The following is a 12843-nucleotide window of genomic DNA, read 5'->3' as shown; positions in this document are numbered from 1 at the left end:
CTCCTGCTCTCGAGGATCGTCTCCCTTCTGCAACGCATTAGTTTATGATTTGTGTATGGAATAGACTGCACACTGATCTTCTGCACTGTGTTGTTTTTGCTTGTGATAGATGGACAGGAAACCGTCTACGTCACTCAGTGGAGGAGCCACTTGGGGGCGCCACAAGTCCAAGGTTTGAGTCCTATCTTGTTTTCAAACTGGCCACTTGTCTCCTGCATTGAAAGTTGCTGCTGAATAGAGTGTAAATTGTTTTGTGTGCACATTTCACACTGCCACCATTTAAGCCATAGCTAGTTTGCAATAACTGTCAATAATAAGTTTTCATATTTATATGTTTCTCTACCCTATTTTTATCCAGTTTTCAACCCATTTTGCACTCTTAGTAGTGTTTTTAGCAGATGTTTCTGCAAAAAGGGACTGCAGTGTGCGCCATAGCAATGTACATTTGACATTAGCATTAGGAGTTCTAAAAGTGTTGTTATTGGCAGATCATTGCACTGGGTCACAAAAACACACAAAAAAAACTTTTGCGAAGTGTCTAAATTTTCTTAAATGTCTTAACAACATATTTGCAACACAGAATCTGAAAATGACATCCATCAAGGTCAGGTTTTTGTGCTAAGTTGATTTTCCCCTCTATGTATTTCATGAGGCACATGATTTGTATTTTCTGTGGTTCTGTTAAAGCAGTACTAAGTAACTGATGCCCCTAGAGGCCATAAGCTTCACTGCAGGCGTTGTAGCATGCTGCGGTTTTTTTTTTTTTTTACTCATTAATTGTCCATGAGAGTAAACACTACGCTGACAGAAAAGACAAAGGGAGAGAGGGATATTGTACATCCAATTACACAATGGAGATAATTTTTTTCACTGAAATTTGGCTGTGAACACTGTTGCGCTAACCCAGGGTTACCTTTGCCCGTTAGCCTGTTAGCTTCTTCGTGATTCCATTAGTGTGTATTGGTGACATCTACCTGTGGCAGTGAAGTTGCAATTGTGGTTTTCTGGCCAGAGACACCAGGGGGAGATGAAAGACCCCCCCAATCATCCTATTAACACTTGTATTACCCCCAGAGGAACTACGGGAAGGATATATTATGGTAAACAAGTTACTTACTACTGCTTTAAAACCAAACCCTAAGGATTTTTGAACCAGCCCCAGCCAAACAAAAAAGTTTGTCATGTTTTGGCATTTCTAAAAAGTGAACTTATACCTATAAAATAATAGAAATGCCTGTATATAGCTTTCATAAATGTCATATGCACAAATGCTAATTATGTTACAACCAATGTCAGTCTCCCCCTAACAGAAGACAGACAGGCACCAGGATGAAGACATAAAGACAATCCCCCTCTGCAAAATTTGCTGACGGTTAAAAAAATCGACCTGATTGTGTGTGCTTTTTTTATTTTTTTATTCAGCAGATCAAAACAGTCCTAAATCAGCTCATGAAACTTAGACACCAGATATGTTGTAAATCAGTGTAATCATCTGTGACCAGAGGCTCCATTAATGTTTAACAAAACAAAACTTGATAAAAGTGTCTTCTGCTTTCAGATAGCAGCAGTGAGGACGGCCCAGGCACGATCCCTCTTTGGAGAAGCCATCTCGGAGCATCAGTGAACACCGGTCCTTGATGCCCCTTTTCCACGAGCTCAACTCAGATCTATGTTTTTTTCCGCTTGATGCACTGCAGTTTTTAGTTCCTGCTTATCCTGGAGCCAAATGAGGCTGGGGGATACGAATACGTGAAGGAATCTAGCAGCGGCCCTACAGGGCAGTGGGGTCTAGAGGCCCCTGGCTCTGCAGGGGGCCACAAAAGGGTTCTACACAAAAGCACAAAATTGGATCATTGAGTCCACACAGTCAAAACCTGCTTCACCAGTTTATAGCCAGTTTTACCACAAATTATTCCACTTTTTGGGACAGGATTGGTGACTGTGGCTCCCACAAGATGTAGCAGTGGCCGATGGCACGTGATGGAGCACAGGGGCCATCATGTGTTTGTGTGTGTGTGTGTATGTGTGTGTATTTAAATACAAATCTTGTTCTTGTACTCTGTGATATTAACAATAAAGAAGCTTTACAAAACATCTTGGCACAAACTAAAATCTGGTGTCAAAGATCTGATTCTATCCATCTATGAGTCGCCATAAATAGTTGTCATAGGGTGACCAGATGTCCCAGTTTTTCCAGGACTTCACACTTTTGAGCAATCTGCCCCATGTCCCTGTGAGTTTAGTCATCACACATTTTCATCACTTTATCACACATTTTTGTCATGCTTTCATGTTTTTTTGGGCACTCTTCAGTCACGTTTTCATCCAAGAGGGGGGAAAACAGATACAAATATTCCTTCATACCTGTAGCCATCTCCACTCTAAACGCTGAGTATAAAAGGAGTTTACAGGCACCAAATTCAGTGTGAGGGAAAAAAAAGTTGTTGTATACTCTTGTTTTGTTGTAAGGTTTTGCACTTCGGCATCTTGCTTGTACTGGTGAATGAATGCATTTTTATTTTTCTTGTCTATTTTTATGTATCTATTTTTATGTATCTTGTGCTGCAAAACTAATTGTCCTATCGGGGACATGAAATAAAGTGAAGTGAAGTGAAGAAGCTTTTAAATTTGGGTAAATCAGAACTGGACAAAATGTGCTCGGTTCAGGTTAAGAGTTTAAAAAGCTGGCAGCGGTGAATTGGTAAGACTTCCACAAACAACATGGGGGAAAAAGTCACAATTTGGATCCCCCACAAATTCCCATTTTGGTCCCAGTTTATAACGTGGAAAATCTGGTCACCCAAATGTATACACAGCCAGGCACATAAAAACTTGCAATTTCAGTGTAGATTTAAATGTTAAACCATCTCTAGTTGTAGAATGGTTCACTGCCGCAGAGACAGTCTCAACATCCTTTAAAAATTAAATGAATTAACCCCAGAGAACACCATAACAGTCATAACTCTGTCATCGACCTTGGAAACCACAACATCCTAAATGTGCAACAGTCAGAAGCCCATATGGAAAAAAACCCGAGAGCACACGGAAAAACCCCAGACCCTATGCTACCGAAACAGCCCTAACAATGAACGGGGCAAACGTGCGCTACGTGGTGGGGAGCTGCAGTAAACAAGTCCTCTGCGGGGTGTGTTCCTACGCTACAGAGCTCGGCCAGTCAGCGCCCAGATGCGTAACACGTGGTTTCCTTGTTTACTACAGGCATCCGAGCCACAAGCGGACTGTGGGTAGAACCTGGAGTGGCTCAGTGTGCGGGACTCAGGCGCGTATCCAAAGTTATCCGGTCTATTAGAGCAGAGAGAGGACCCAAAGCGGCCAATGCGTCACTTCCACGCGCTCTAGCTGTAGGCGAGAGCTTATTATCATTATTTCTTTTTCTAAAGGGATGTAATTTCTCCATTCAAAGAGATCCGTGTTTATGGCAGTCCGGGTGCACAAGCGGAGAGCTCCAGTCCGCGTTTTCCCACGCGCCCCTGTGGCCAGACTGGCTGCAGCCTGCTCACTGCACTCCACGGTGCGCACCAAGAAGCAGCTTGTTTTGACTCCATTCAGGTAAGTTTGCTCTGAATCCTGCTGCGATTACTGCACAATAACAATGCAAACTGTACAGCTTTGTTGTTCTGTGGCATTCAAACGAGAAGTTGATAGTTTCCTGCAAAATTTGCCATTTTGCACTTTCTTTTTGTCTAAACTTGTGGGTTTTGCACCATTTTCCTAAGAGCAAATCGATCTCCTATGTGCATTTACGACTGTTCACAAGGTATAAGTGGAACTATTCAAAGTGTACTCTGTGTGTGCTTATATATAGGTCAACTGTTTGTGGTTTGCTGCTGGTTGTTTTTCTGCAGCTCATGTTGTGTCCAAGTGAATGAAAAACTTTCCCGTAGAGGCGTACGTGCCTGGGTATTGCGCGCACTGGCAAACATTTATAAAGGCTGTGTCATCTGCAGAGTACAGTAAGTTCCTTCTTGGGCAGATGGGGTGGCTGTTGTTGTTGAACTCAGAAGGATCTTTTATTGTGAAGGCTGTACAGTCGAGGCGGTCATCTGATTGGTCCAGAGCAAAGGGGGTGCGTCTAGATGCGGGCGGATCTCTGTTGACTCAATGGGGCACGTAAGGACACGGGGCATCTACGTTATGCGCACACACACGAAAACTTCTCCTTCAAGCTCAACACTGAAGTCAGTATTCATTCAACATCAACACTCAGAGAGGGTTAGGCTGCTTTTATACAACTGCACTGGGGTAGACTGGTGGATGTGTGGCAGCCAATCTGTGCCATCCGCCCCAATGACTACCAAACACACACCACTTTCATGCACACGTCTTAGGTGTCTTGCTCAAGGACCGGTGGTGGATGAAGCAGTCGATTTCTTTACTTTAAGGTGCATTATGAAACTTTGTGTGAGAAATAAAAAGTTGATATTAGTGCGTATTAGACCTTTCAGTGGCTTCTGTTCACTGCACAGGCGAGGGTTTTTGAGGCTCACAGTTGCATAATGACTCTATGAGGCTGCTGTTAAAGATGCCAGACACTGTAGTGCCAGTCAGATGTTTGCTGACTGTGAAGTACGCTCTTGTCCTGCTGCACTTCGTCATTGTTATTTTTGTGTAAACTGAGCAACTGTCAGAATGCCATTGTACGGACTCTGGAGTGTCCTGAGATCAGCTAAATGAAATTCATGTCAAAAATGTGGAATCATTGCTCATGCCTTTGTGTGTGTGGCAGATAGAGTGTTGCTGCGGCAGTTTAAGTTAGTTTCTACCGTCTCTTTTTATTTAGGCATAACCATGTGGCGCATTTATGTCCTTAATAAATTGAATGAATGAAGGTGCTTTCCATCCCGGTGGCTGCTAGTACGCTCCAGGACATTTCAGACATTTTAGGGTTTCTGGTAGGTTTTTGAGAATGTATAATGGTCACAGATCCATCAGCAGTAAAACTATACCTGAAACACTAAAAAACAATTTGTCCTGGTGTGTCCTAGACAGCAAAGACGCCAAGCTAACCTCCCATACAGCCACTGGGTCACTGAAAAGTCAAATGTGCATTAATATTCACTTTTTTCCCCCCAGAAAAAGTTGCATAATGCACCTTTAAGCAAAATTATAAAGATACGCAAAATATTTCAGTAAAAGTGGGAATCCTACTTTAGTAAAAGTATTAAAGTTTCAACTTTGAAATGTACTGAATGTAAAAAAGTAAAGAACATGTATTTCACAGGGATTTCAAAAACTACTGTTGAATTTGCATCCTTTTTTTAATGAAAAATGTTGTGTTTCGGTTTTATACCAAGAATCAGGTTCTCATAACAATAGAAAAAGGGGCAGCACATCCAAAATAAATTAATTTGTGCTGGATTCAGAAGTGAGCAAATGTAAAATACACAAAAGAGGGACTGTATTGGATCTCCCACAATTTCTTTCCCTGCAAGAATGTATGTGTTTTGGGCCAAGTGCCCTCCTTGGGGCGACATGATCAGAAGGTGGGGGGTTCGAATCCCAGCTCCTGAAGGTGCGCACTGTCGTTTTGTCGTTGGGCAAGTCACTTCACCCACCCTGCCTCCAGTGTCTTCGTATATTGCTGTATGAATGAGAGAGTGAATGTGTGAGTGGTTCCTTACTGTAAAGCTTTGGGCCAAATGATGGTAGAAAAGCGCAATAGAAGTTGAGACCTTTTACCATTTCTTCGGGCAAACTCGTTAACCAGGTCAAACAGAAGAGACTGAATGGAATGCAGAGTTTTTTCTGACTTCATCCTGCTGTTTGATCAAAGCTACTGTTTTGTAGCTTTTGTATTCACTGACTGAGTACGTCTGCAATGAGGACAATGTAATGTAAAATGAATGTTGTTACTTAAGATACAGTGGATAAATGTGTGGTAATAAAAAGTATTTATTGACAATTATTAACAATGAACAGCAAAAAAAAACTCATTACATTACTTCTACTTGTGTATTATGGTACCATATACACATCACTGCTGAGACACAATGATTGTACGTGCTGGATTTGAACTGCTGACCTTCGCTCTTGTATTTAAATATTAATATTGCAAACGGCACCTCCAGTTCGTCTCTGTTAACTGTTATGCGCATTTCTTCTGTTTCTGGTGTTTGTGCAGAAGGACCTTTACGCTCACACAGATGTTTCCGAAGACTCGCCTGGGGAAGCGCTCTCCACTGGGGACGCTCCTGAGCTCCAGCTGCCCCCTCACCGTCCGTCCTGACCAGAACAGTGACCAGATCCTTGGTCAGCTGCTGGGATTCGCGGTGAGTCTTCACGAGTTGCGCTCAATCTCTGTCCGACACAATCTTAGGTCGGATTAGGTACGTGTTTATCATACTTTACTAAAAATGTAACGTGTTTGTGTGGCAGCTGTCTCCCTCTGGAGCAGAACCGTCTTCAGGGAGCGACACGTCATGCAGCAGACCCGTGTCCTCGTCCATCGATGTCCCCAAAAGGTCAGCATCTTCTCTCAAAAATTGTTTATGTGGATCAGACTGTAGAGGAATAGAAGCTGAGTAGAATTCTAATCTGTGGCGTCCTCTCCTTGTCCTGTGTCTGTCTCTTGTCCCTCTGCCTGTCCTGTGCTGTAGGCGTGCACAGGAGGCGGACATGGACGAGCTGATGGCAGCCATGGTCCTCAGCAGTTTGTCCTGCAGTCCACGGCTGCACAGCAACGCCCATGAATCCTCAGGTGTGTCTCATAGCTACGCAGGTCTAAAGCCTCTGCAGTGCACTCACACACAATAAAAAGATATTACAGCTGACATGGAAGTCGTGGTTATCATTTATATTTTTACTACTGGTCAAATGTTACTCCAATAAAAGTAAATGTGCTCTATCAAAGTATCTGGAAAATACACTTGCATATTCAAAGTAGGAATCAGTTTGAAGAAGTGTTAGGAAAAATCACTGTGCAGCTTCAAATACACAAAAATTGCACCCGAAAAGAACGGGACAAACCTTCTTTTTCATTGTGAGTCAATGGGATTGGACAGCACATTTCCACAGTGCCACCTAATGTTATAGAATGTGCTTTACTCGGCTTTTAAAATGAACAAAACAGCGAGCCAAAGTTACTTTTTTACTTTGGAGTCGTTTTAGAAATGCAGTGCAATAGAAACTATTACATATGTATGTTTTAAATGTAGTGGAGGAAAAGTAATATGTTCTCAACATCGGGTTAAAAAGCTCTACTCAAACACAATTCCTAAGTCAGTTTACTTTGTTTCTTCTTTCTGTTGAAACAGTTGCAATACAACTCGGGTGTGAAATATTCCAATAACTGTAAGTTTTGTAAGTAAGACTAAAATGGATGGTATAAAACAGAACGCGTTTGTACATTTACAAGTTCCATGCATTCTTTATTGTTGTTTTTGTTTTAGGCCGAGTTCTCACAAAATGTGTTGCTGTGATTTTGCAATATATCGTGCAGCCCGACCCTGTACCCATTTTGTTAAACTTGTGGTGAAATTAAATTAGTTTCGTCCTCCTCCTAGTATACTGAGTATGCAGCGGTTTGAGACGTTTGAAATGTGTTAATGTTGGAAAAGAGTTTGGACCACAACTAACAGAATAAACTTTCACTTCCTCTTTCACTGGTGACGAAAATATGGTTTGCAAAGCACAGTCAGAGTTTTAAAATGGCAGTACCAAAATAAAGATAAGCTTAATAGCCTTGAAGTGAAATATTTAGGTTTATTTGTAAACATTTGGTGATGTAAGATCCGAAAAAATTAAATAAAATCTGTAACTTTAATTCTATAGAGCAGAGCGCTGCATTTTTGACAGCCCTTTACAGGGTTACATCATGACTATAATATTGTCATATCTTCCACCCGTGGTTCTAACCTTTCCCTGTGTTTTTAGCTGCCGGAGCCGACTGCGCTGGTGAACTGTCCGACTGCAGCAGCGGCTACTGGAGCGTGGGCCACAGCCGAGGAAGTCCAGCGGCGTCTTCACCGATCAGAGAGCACGACGGAGGTCTGGCCCCGCCTCCGGACGAGGGCCTGAGCATGGAGCTGGGAGAGCAGGTTCTGTTTGAGGAGCCGGCTGCCAGGAAACGCAGGGTAATGGATTTACAACGTCTACACCTACACATTCAGAAGAGTAAAACTGAATTGAAATGAACTCTTGGAATGAGCACTGCTGTAAATTGTGTTTTACGTGCTTTTCAGAACTCGGAGCATGCGGCTTTCAAGTGCCTGTGGCCCGGCTGTGAGAAGGTCCTGACCTCCATCGTGGGCATCAAGAGACACGTTCGCACAATGCACCTTCACAGGTGAGACTTTCTCCCTCGTCTTCACTGATCAGAATAGATTTTTAAAGGGCTCACCTTCTGCTAAGTTGACCTTTTCTCATATAATGTGCTGATGTCACAAAGTGTTGCTCCTCTGCTTTTGTACTCCATACTACTCCATATGTATACAGCTACATCTTCTCCAAACACTTTCTTGTTAGGAGTTGGAAGCTGGTGTTTTTAGCTGTTATTTCAACTGCTCAGAAATAGTTTCCTTTGACCTGTTTTCCATATGTAAACATTGTTTTGGGATATAAAACAAATACCCATGCAGAGGTGTGAAAAGGTACTTATGGTACTTTGTAGAGCTTTTTACCATGTTGCAATGTAGTTCCCTCAACAAAAACATACCCAAAAACATACCACTTGCACATCTTCGAGTACCCTTGGAATCCTCTCCAGTGGATATTCAAAGCACTGCAGAAGCTCCCAAAATGCTCCTCTTGACGTCCTATGTATCCAGAAAATGCTTTCCTCACCCCTCGACCTCGTGCCCTCTCTTAACCTCTCTTAATCCAGGGATCTCCAACTGGCAGCTCGCCAGCCCTTTCCAAGTAACTCGCCAAAGGCTTTCCGCATTTCTACATTTGTTTGATGAGTCACATTTATATAGTTTTTCTATTTGTTCTAAACATTTTGAACACAAATGGCAAACATATTACACAGTGAAAGAATTAACAATAAACTCAAAGTTATAAAGTTATTTTCATGAATTATGCTGAATTATCCTCTGGATTATTCGATGAATAACCGGGACTTGAAATTACTGGATATTTTGTTTTCGTTGTTTCAGATCAATATTGCATTTTCAAAGTGATAAAGTGTTATTACCAAAGATGTTCATCTGTGTCTAAGCTCATGAAAACATGAACTTGTGCCTGCAGCTGCGGCGTGGAACACGAGCGCTGTTCTCGCAGTGAGGAGGATTTCTACTACACTGAAGTCAGCCAGTGGGAGAAGCCTCGACACCAGCCGCCCTCGTGTCCACCCGGTTCACCCGCACACTCCCCCTCCTCCCCCTCCTGCAGCTCTCCGCCCCCGTCCTCACCTGGCCTCAGTAACTCCGCCCCCTCCCCCGGCTTCTATTGGCTGGTGCAGGCCGACCACTCGTACCAGGTACACGCAGACGCCTCCACATTTCACAAATACAAAACGCACGACTGTAGATTCCTATAATCAAATGTTCTGCTTCACGTTTCAGGCCCCGCTCCCCGTGGTCACCGGCGCAGCCCCGAACCCCGTCTGGACAGCGCCCAGCAGCGGACACAGCAAACAGGTAGGATGTCCATGTTTGTGCAAGCTCTCAGTCAAACAGGAATCATACACATTTAGTCAGATGTTGTGTTATTGGACACACACAATCTGGGCCTGATACATCTCCACAGTCTGCAGACAAATATATCATTTATTCACTTTTACTCATGGGTTGCAAATGCTTCTCTAAAGAACCCTCCGAGTTAGTTCTATATCAAATGGTATCTCCCAATTAGAGAAGAGTAGCATGAATGAACTGCACGATACTAAAGTGTTTTCTTATTTCAATACCTCAGTCATTATTTGATAGTTTTATTATGTCTAGGCTCCTGCTGCAGCCTTGTTAAAATCTAGGCTGATAACTTCACACAACTCAGAGTCAGTTATTTATTAATTCATATTTTCTGAGGGCCAAAAAGTGCTGCTGCACAACGGGAAACATCCTGACTCTCCCGATTACCCAGCACACTATAGGTGGAGATGAACCGTCTCCAAAGCTGAACAGAAAACAACAAAACATAAAACCTTGGCTGGTACAGACAACAAATGATGGGGGACAAAGTGGGTGCAACTCGGAGGGATTGCGATTAGACCTTGATCTTTTCTTTTGAACTTGGAAGTGTTAAAAAAAAAAAAAAAAAAACTTGAAGGGGCTAGATACAAGTTGGTCATTTTTATGCTCACTGCTGACGAATTAACAACTTTTTTAATGACAGTGCAGGATTTTAGAGGCAGTTGTGGTGAATCAGTCTGAGGTCATTCTACACACTAGGACATGGCTGGAACATGTAGGGGGAGGAAAATACTTTGTTTTAACATTTTTAAACTCCTTATAGTCCCATTAAGTATATTTTGCTTTAAAATTATTTATTTGAAAGAGTCATTTGGATTTGTGCAAAAAATAAATGAAATGTGCCAACAAATAATAAACAAAGTAAAAAATGATTTGCAGTTGTATGAAATGTTAAATTAGTTCCTGATGTGATACTGTGTGATCTTCCCTAAGTGCACAAAAAAGAACTTTATGGATGTAAGCTCTGACATTGTAATATTTGTATATAAAGACTGTATGCTGTTATAGTTTTGTCAGAGAAGTGCTTGATTCCAATTGTAAAGACATCATGTAGTTTTGGCTCTTGTTTTGCACCGTTTTCACCTGCCAGACACAGCCCTTTTTTTCAAATAGTCTGCATGAGAAACTAAATCTCTTCTTTCTGTAGGGCCTGGCTCCCAGAGTGCGCTCAGTCAGTGTCGGTGAGCAGTGGCTGCAGCAGAGCGCCCCCTGCAGGTGAGTTCCCAGTTACTTGTCATAAGTTTCCCCCCTTTTTCACACTCAGTTATGAAACTGGACTGAAGGTTAAGGTTTGTTTTGCGTCTGTGTGGCAGGAGGATCCGCGGCGAGGCCAAGAAATGCCGTAAAGTTTATGGCATTGAACACCGAGAGCAGTGGTGCACGGCCTGTCGCTGGAAAAAGGCCTGTCAGCGCTTTATGGACTAATGTTGTCCCGTACACAGACTGTACTCCAGCTCCATCTAGTGGACGTGAGGAAGACTTTTCAACTTTTTATATTTTTTAAAACAGAACTCTCAGTGGTTCTTGTATCTTTAAGTTTACTCATCAAACAACGCAGCTGAAAGCCGTCTTTACAGGGGATCAGTGTGTTCGTCCAAGTGAATGTATTCTCGTTTATGTTGGGTCGGCCTATGACCAATCTTAGGGCTGGACAATATGGTTTAAAAAAACACTCATATTGGTCGATCTCGATTTCCGATTCTACTTTACATTTTCATGATAAAAATATATGTAGCTGACTAATGACACATCTTTTTTTTATATACAAATCTCAAACAAACTCACGCTTTCCTTTAGTTTCAAACTCCACAACTTGGTGCTGTTTCTGCCAAAGAAATTGCTGTAAAAATGTCGATTTTAAAGTGACGATTATCGAGATCGACCAAAGCAAGGATTATGATTTCGATTAACTTTCGCTTAATTGCCCAGCCCTACAATATCTCCCAAGTGTCTGAATTTGTATTTTACATCAGTCGTTCTTAACTGGTGGACAGTGGGTCGCAAAGGGAAGCCTTTCATTCAATATTTATCTTCTAAAAGATTGCAAAAATACTGCCCTGCTGAGATGTTTTGATCATGATTTCACATTCATAGGTTCATTTAATACTATTCAACAGCCTTTTGTGGAAAAAAAAAAGCATTGTATTTTACACTATACATAAGAGATAAAAATTCTTGTTTGGTTAGCAGCTTGTTATGCAAGGGAGATGCACTGCAAAAAGTAAAACTAGATTAGTTTAAATGTCTCAATTTGAACATAATCCAAATTTGAGTTGTTAATGTTGAGTTGTAGTTAAGATTTAATTGAGCTTTTGATAATTTCACTTGTTCCGAGATGTTTCTGATTTGTTTCAACACATTTCCTCGATTCAAGTCATTTAAGTCAATGCTTGATATTTCCTTTTTGTAGTGTAGTGGGTCTCGCACCCGCTGAGAACCACTGTTTTACATGACCTTAACTGGTTCAAAGATGTCTTCCATTGATTCTTATAAGAAAAAAAAAAAGGCAGCTAAAAATAAAAAGATTTGACGTAGCTCTGTGTTTGGGGGTGAACTGTGACTGCCCACTCGCTTTTGTTCCATTCCGTATCAATTTATTTCTCCAATAAAGTAAAAAAAACAACAACAGTGTTTATAAACCGTTAAACTATTGAAAAGTGGTGCTTTATGATCAGAGGTTTCCATCCTTTTTTAAAACCATATTTTTTATTGAAAAAGGAAAATGTACTTCCAAAACCATGCGCTCCTGAACTGTATGCATGAATTACTGTGTTTTATATGTGTACAGATTTATATGTTTCTTTGGCATGGTTTATCGCTTTGTTTTTAACACTATGACGCTACTCATTGAAATGTTGGCATAAAAGTCAAACTGAGACTATTCTGATTGGTTTGTTTCCAGTTTGGCGTTGGCAGACAGGCAAGAGCTACGTGACTTGAAGCACTAAAGAGATTATTAACCATATTTGTTGCACCATTTCAACATCCAGGCCACTCAGCGCTTGACTCAGCCATCACCAACAAACAAACGCCGTAGCCAGAACAGTCACAGCAGCACGAAAAAACCATTATTGCCAATAGTGCTTGTATTGCTCAACCATCTTTTGTGAAATCTTCTTTTGTCCTTTAGCAGATGCTGTAGCTTTTTTTTGGAAAATGAGCCATGTTCAAAAGTCCTCTGGTGAAGGCAGTG

At 41.7% G+C, this 12843-nt stretch overlaps 1 protein-coding gene across 1 annotated transcript; it reads left to right on the top strand.

Moving 5' to 3' along the window:
• The first annotated feature begins 3405 nt into the window (after window positions 1-3405).
• On the top strand, window positions 3406-11274 carry LOC306961760 (zinc finger protein 395-like). Its single transcript, XM_079554635.1, has 10 exons — window positions 3406-3570; window positions 6143-6290; window positions 6397-6482; window positions 6618-6718; window positions 7894-8093; window positions 8202-8305; window positions 9208-9439; window positions 9525-9599; window positions 10798-10865; window positions 10964-11274. Exons 1-10 carry the CDS (start codon window positions 3437-3439, stop codon window positions 11073-11075), a joined length of 1260 nt encoding a protein of 419 aa, XP_079410761.1. The 5' UTR covers window positions 3406-3436; the 3' UTR covers window positions 11076-11274.
• The last annotated feature ends 1569 nt before the right edge of the window (window positions 11275-12843 follow it).

This window comes from Gobius niger (genome assembly GCF_951799975.1).
Source record: "Gobius niger genome assembly, chromosome: 4".
NCBI lineage: Eukaryota > Metazoa > Chordata > Actinopteri > Gobiiformes > Gobiidae > Gobius > Gobius niger.
The sequence above is the reverse complement of the archived record's forward strand: the minus strand, read 5'-3'. Positions and strand labels throughout refer to the sequence as shown.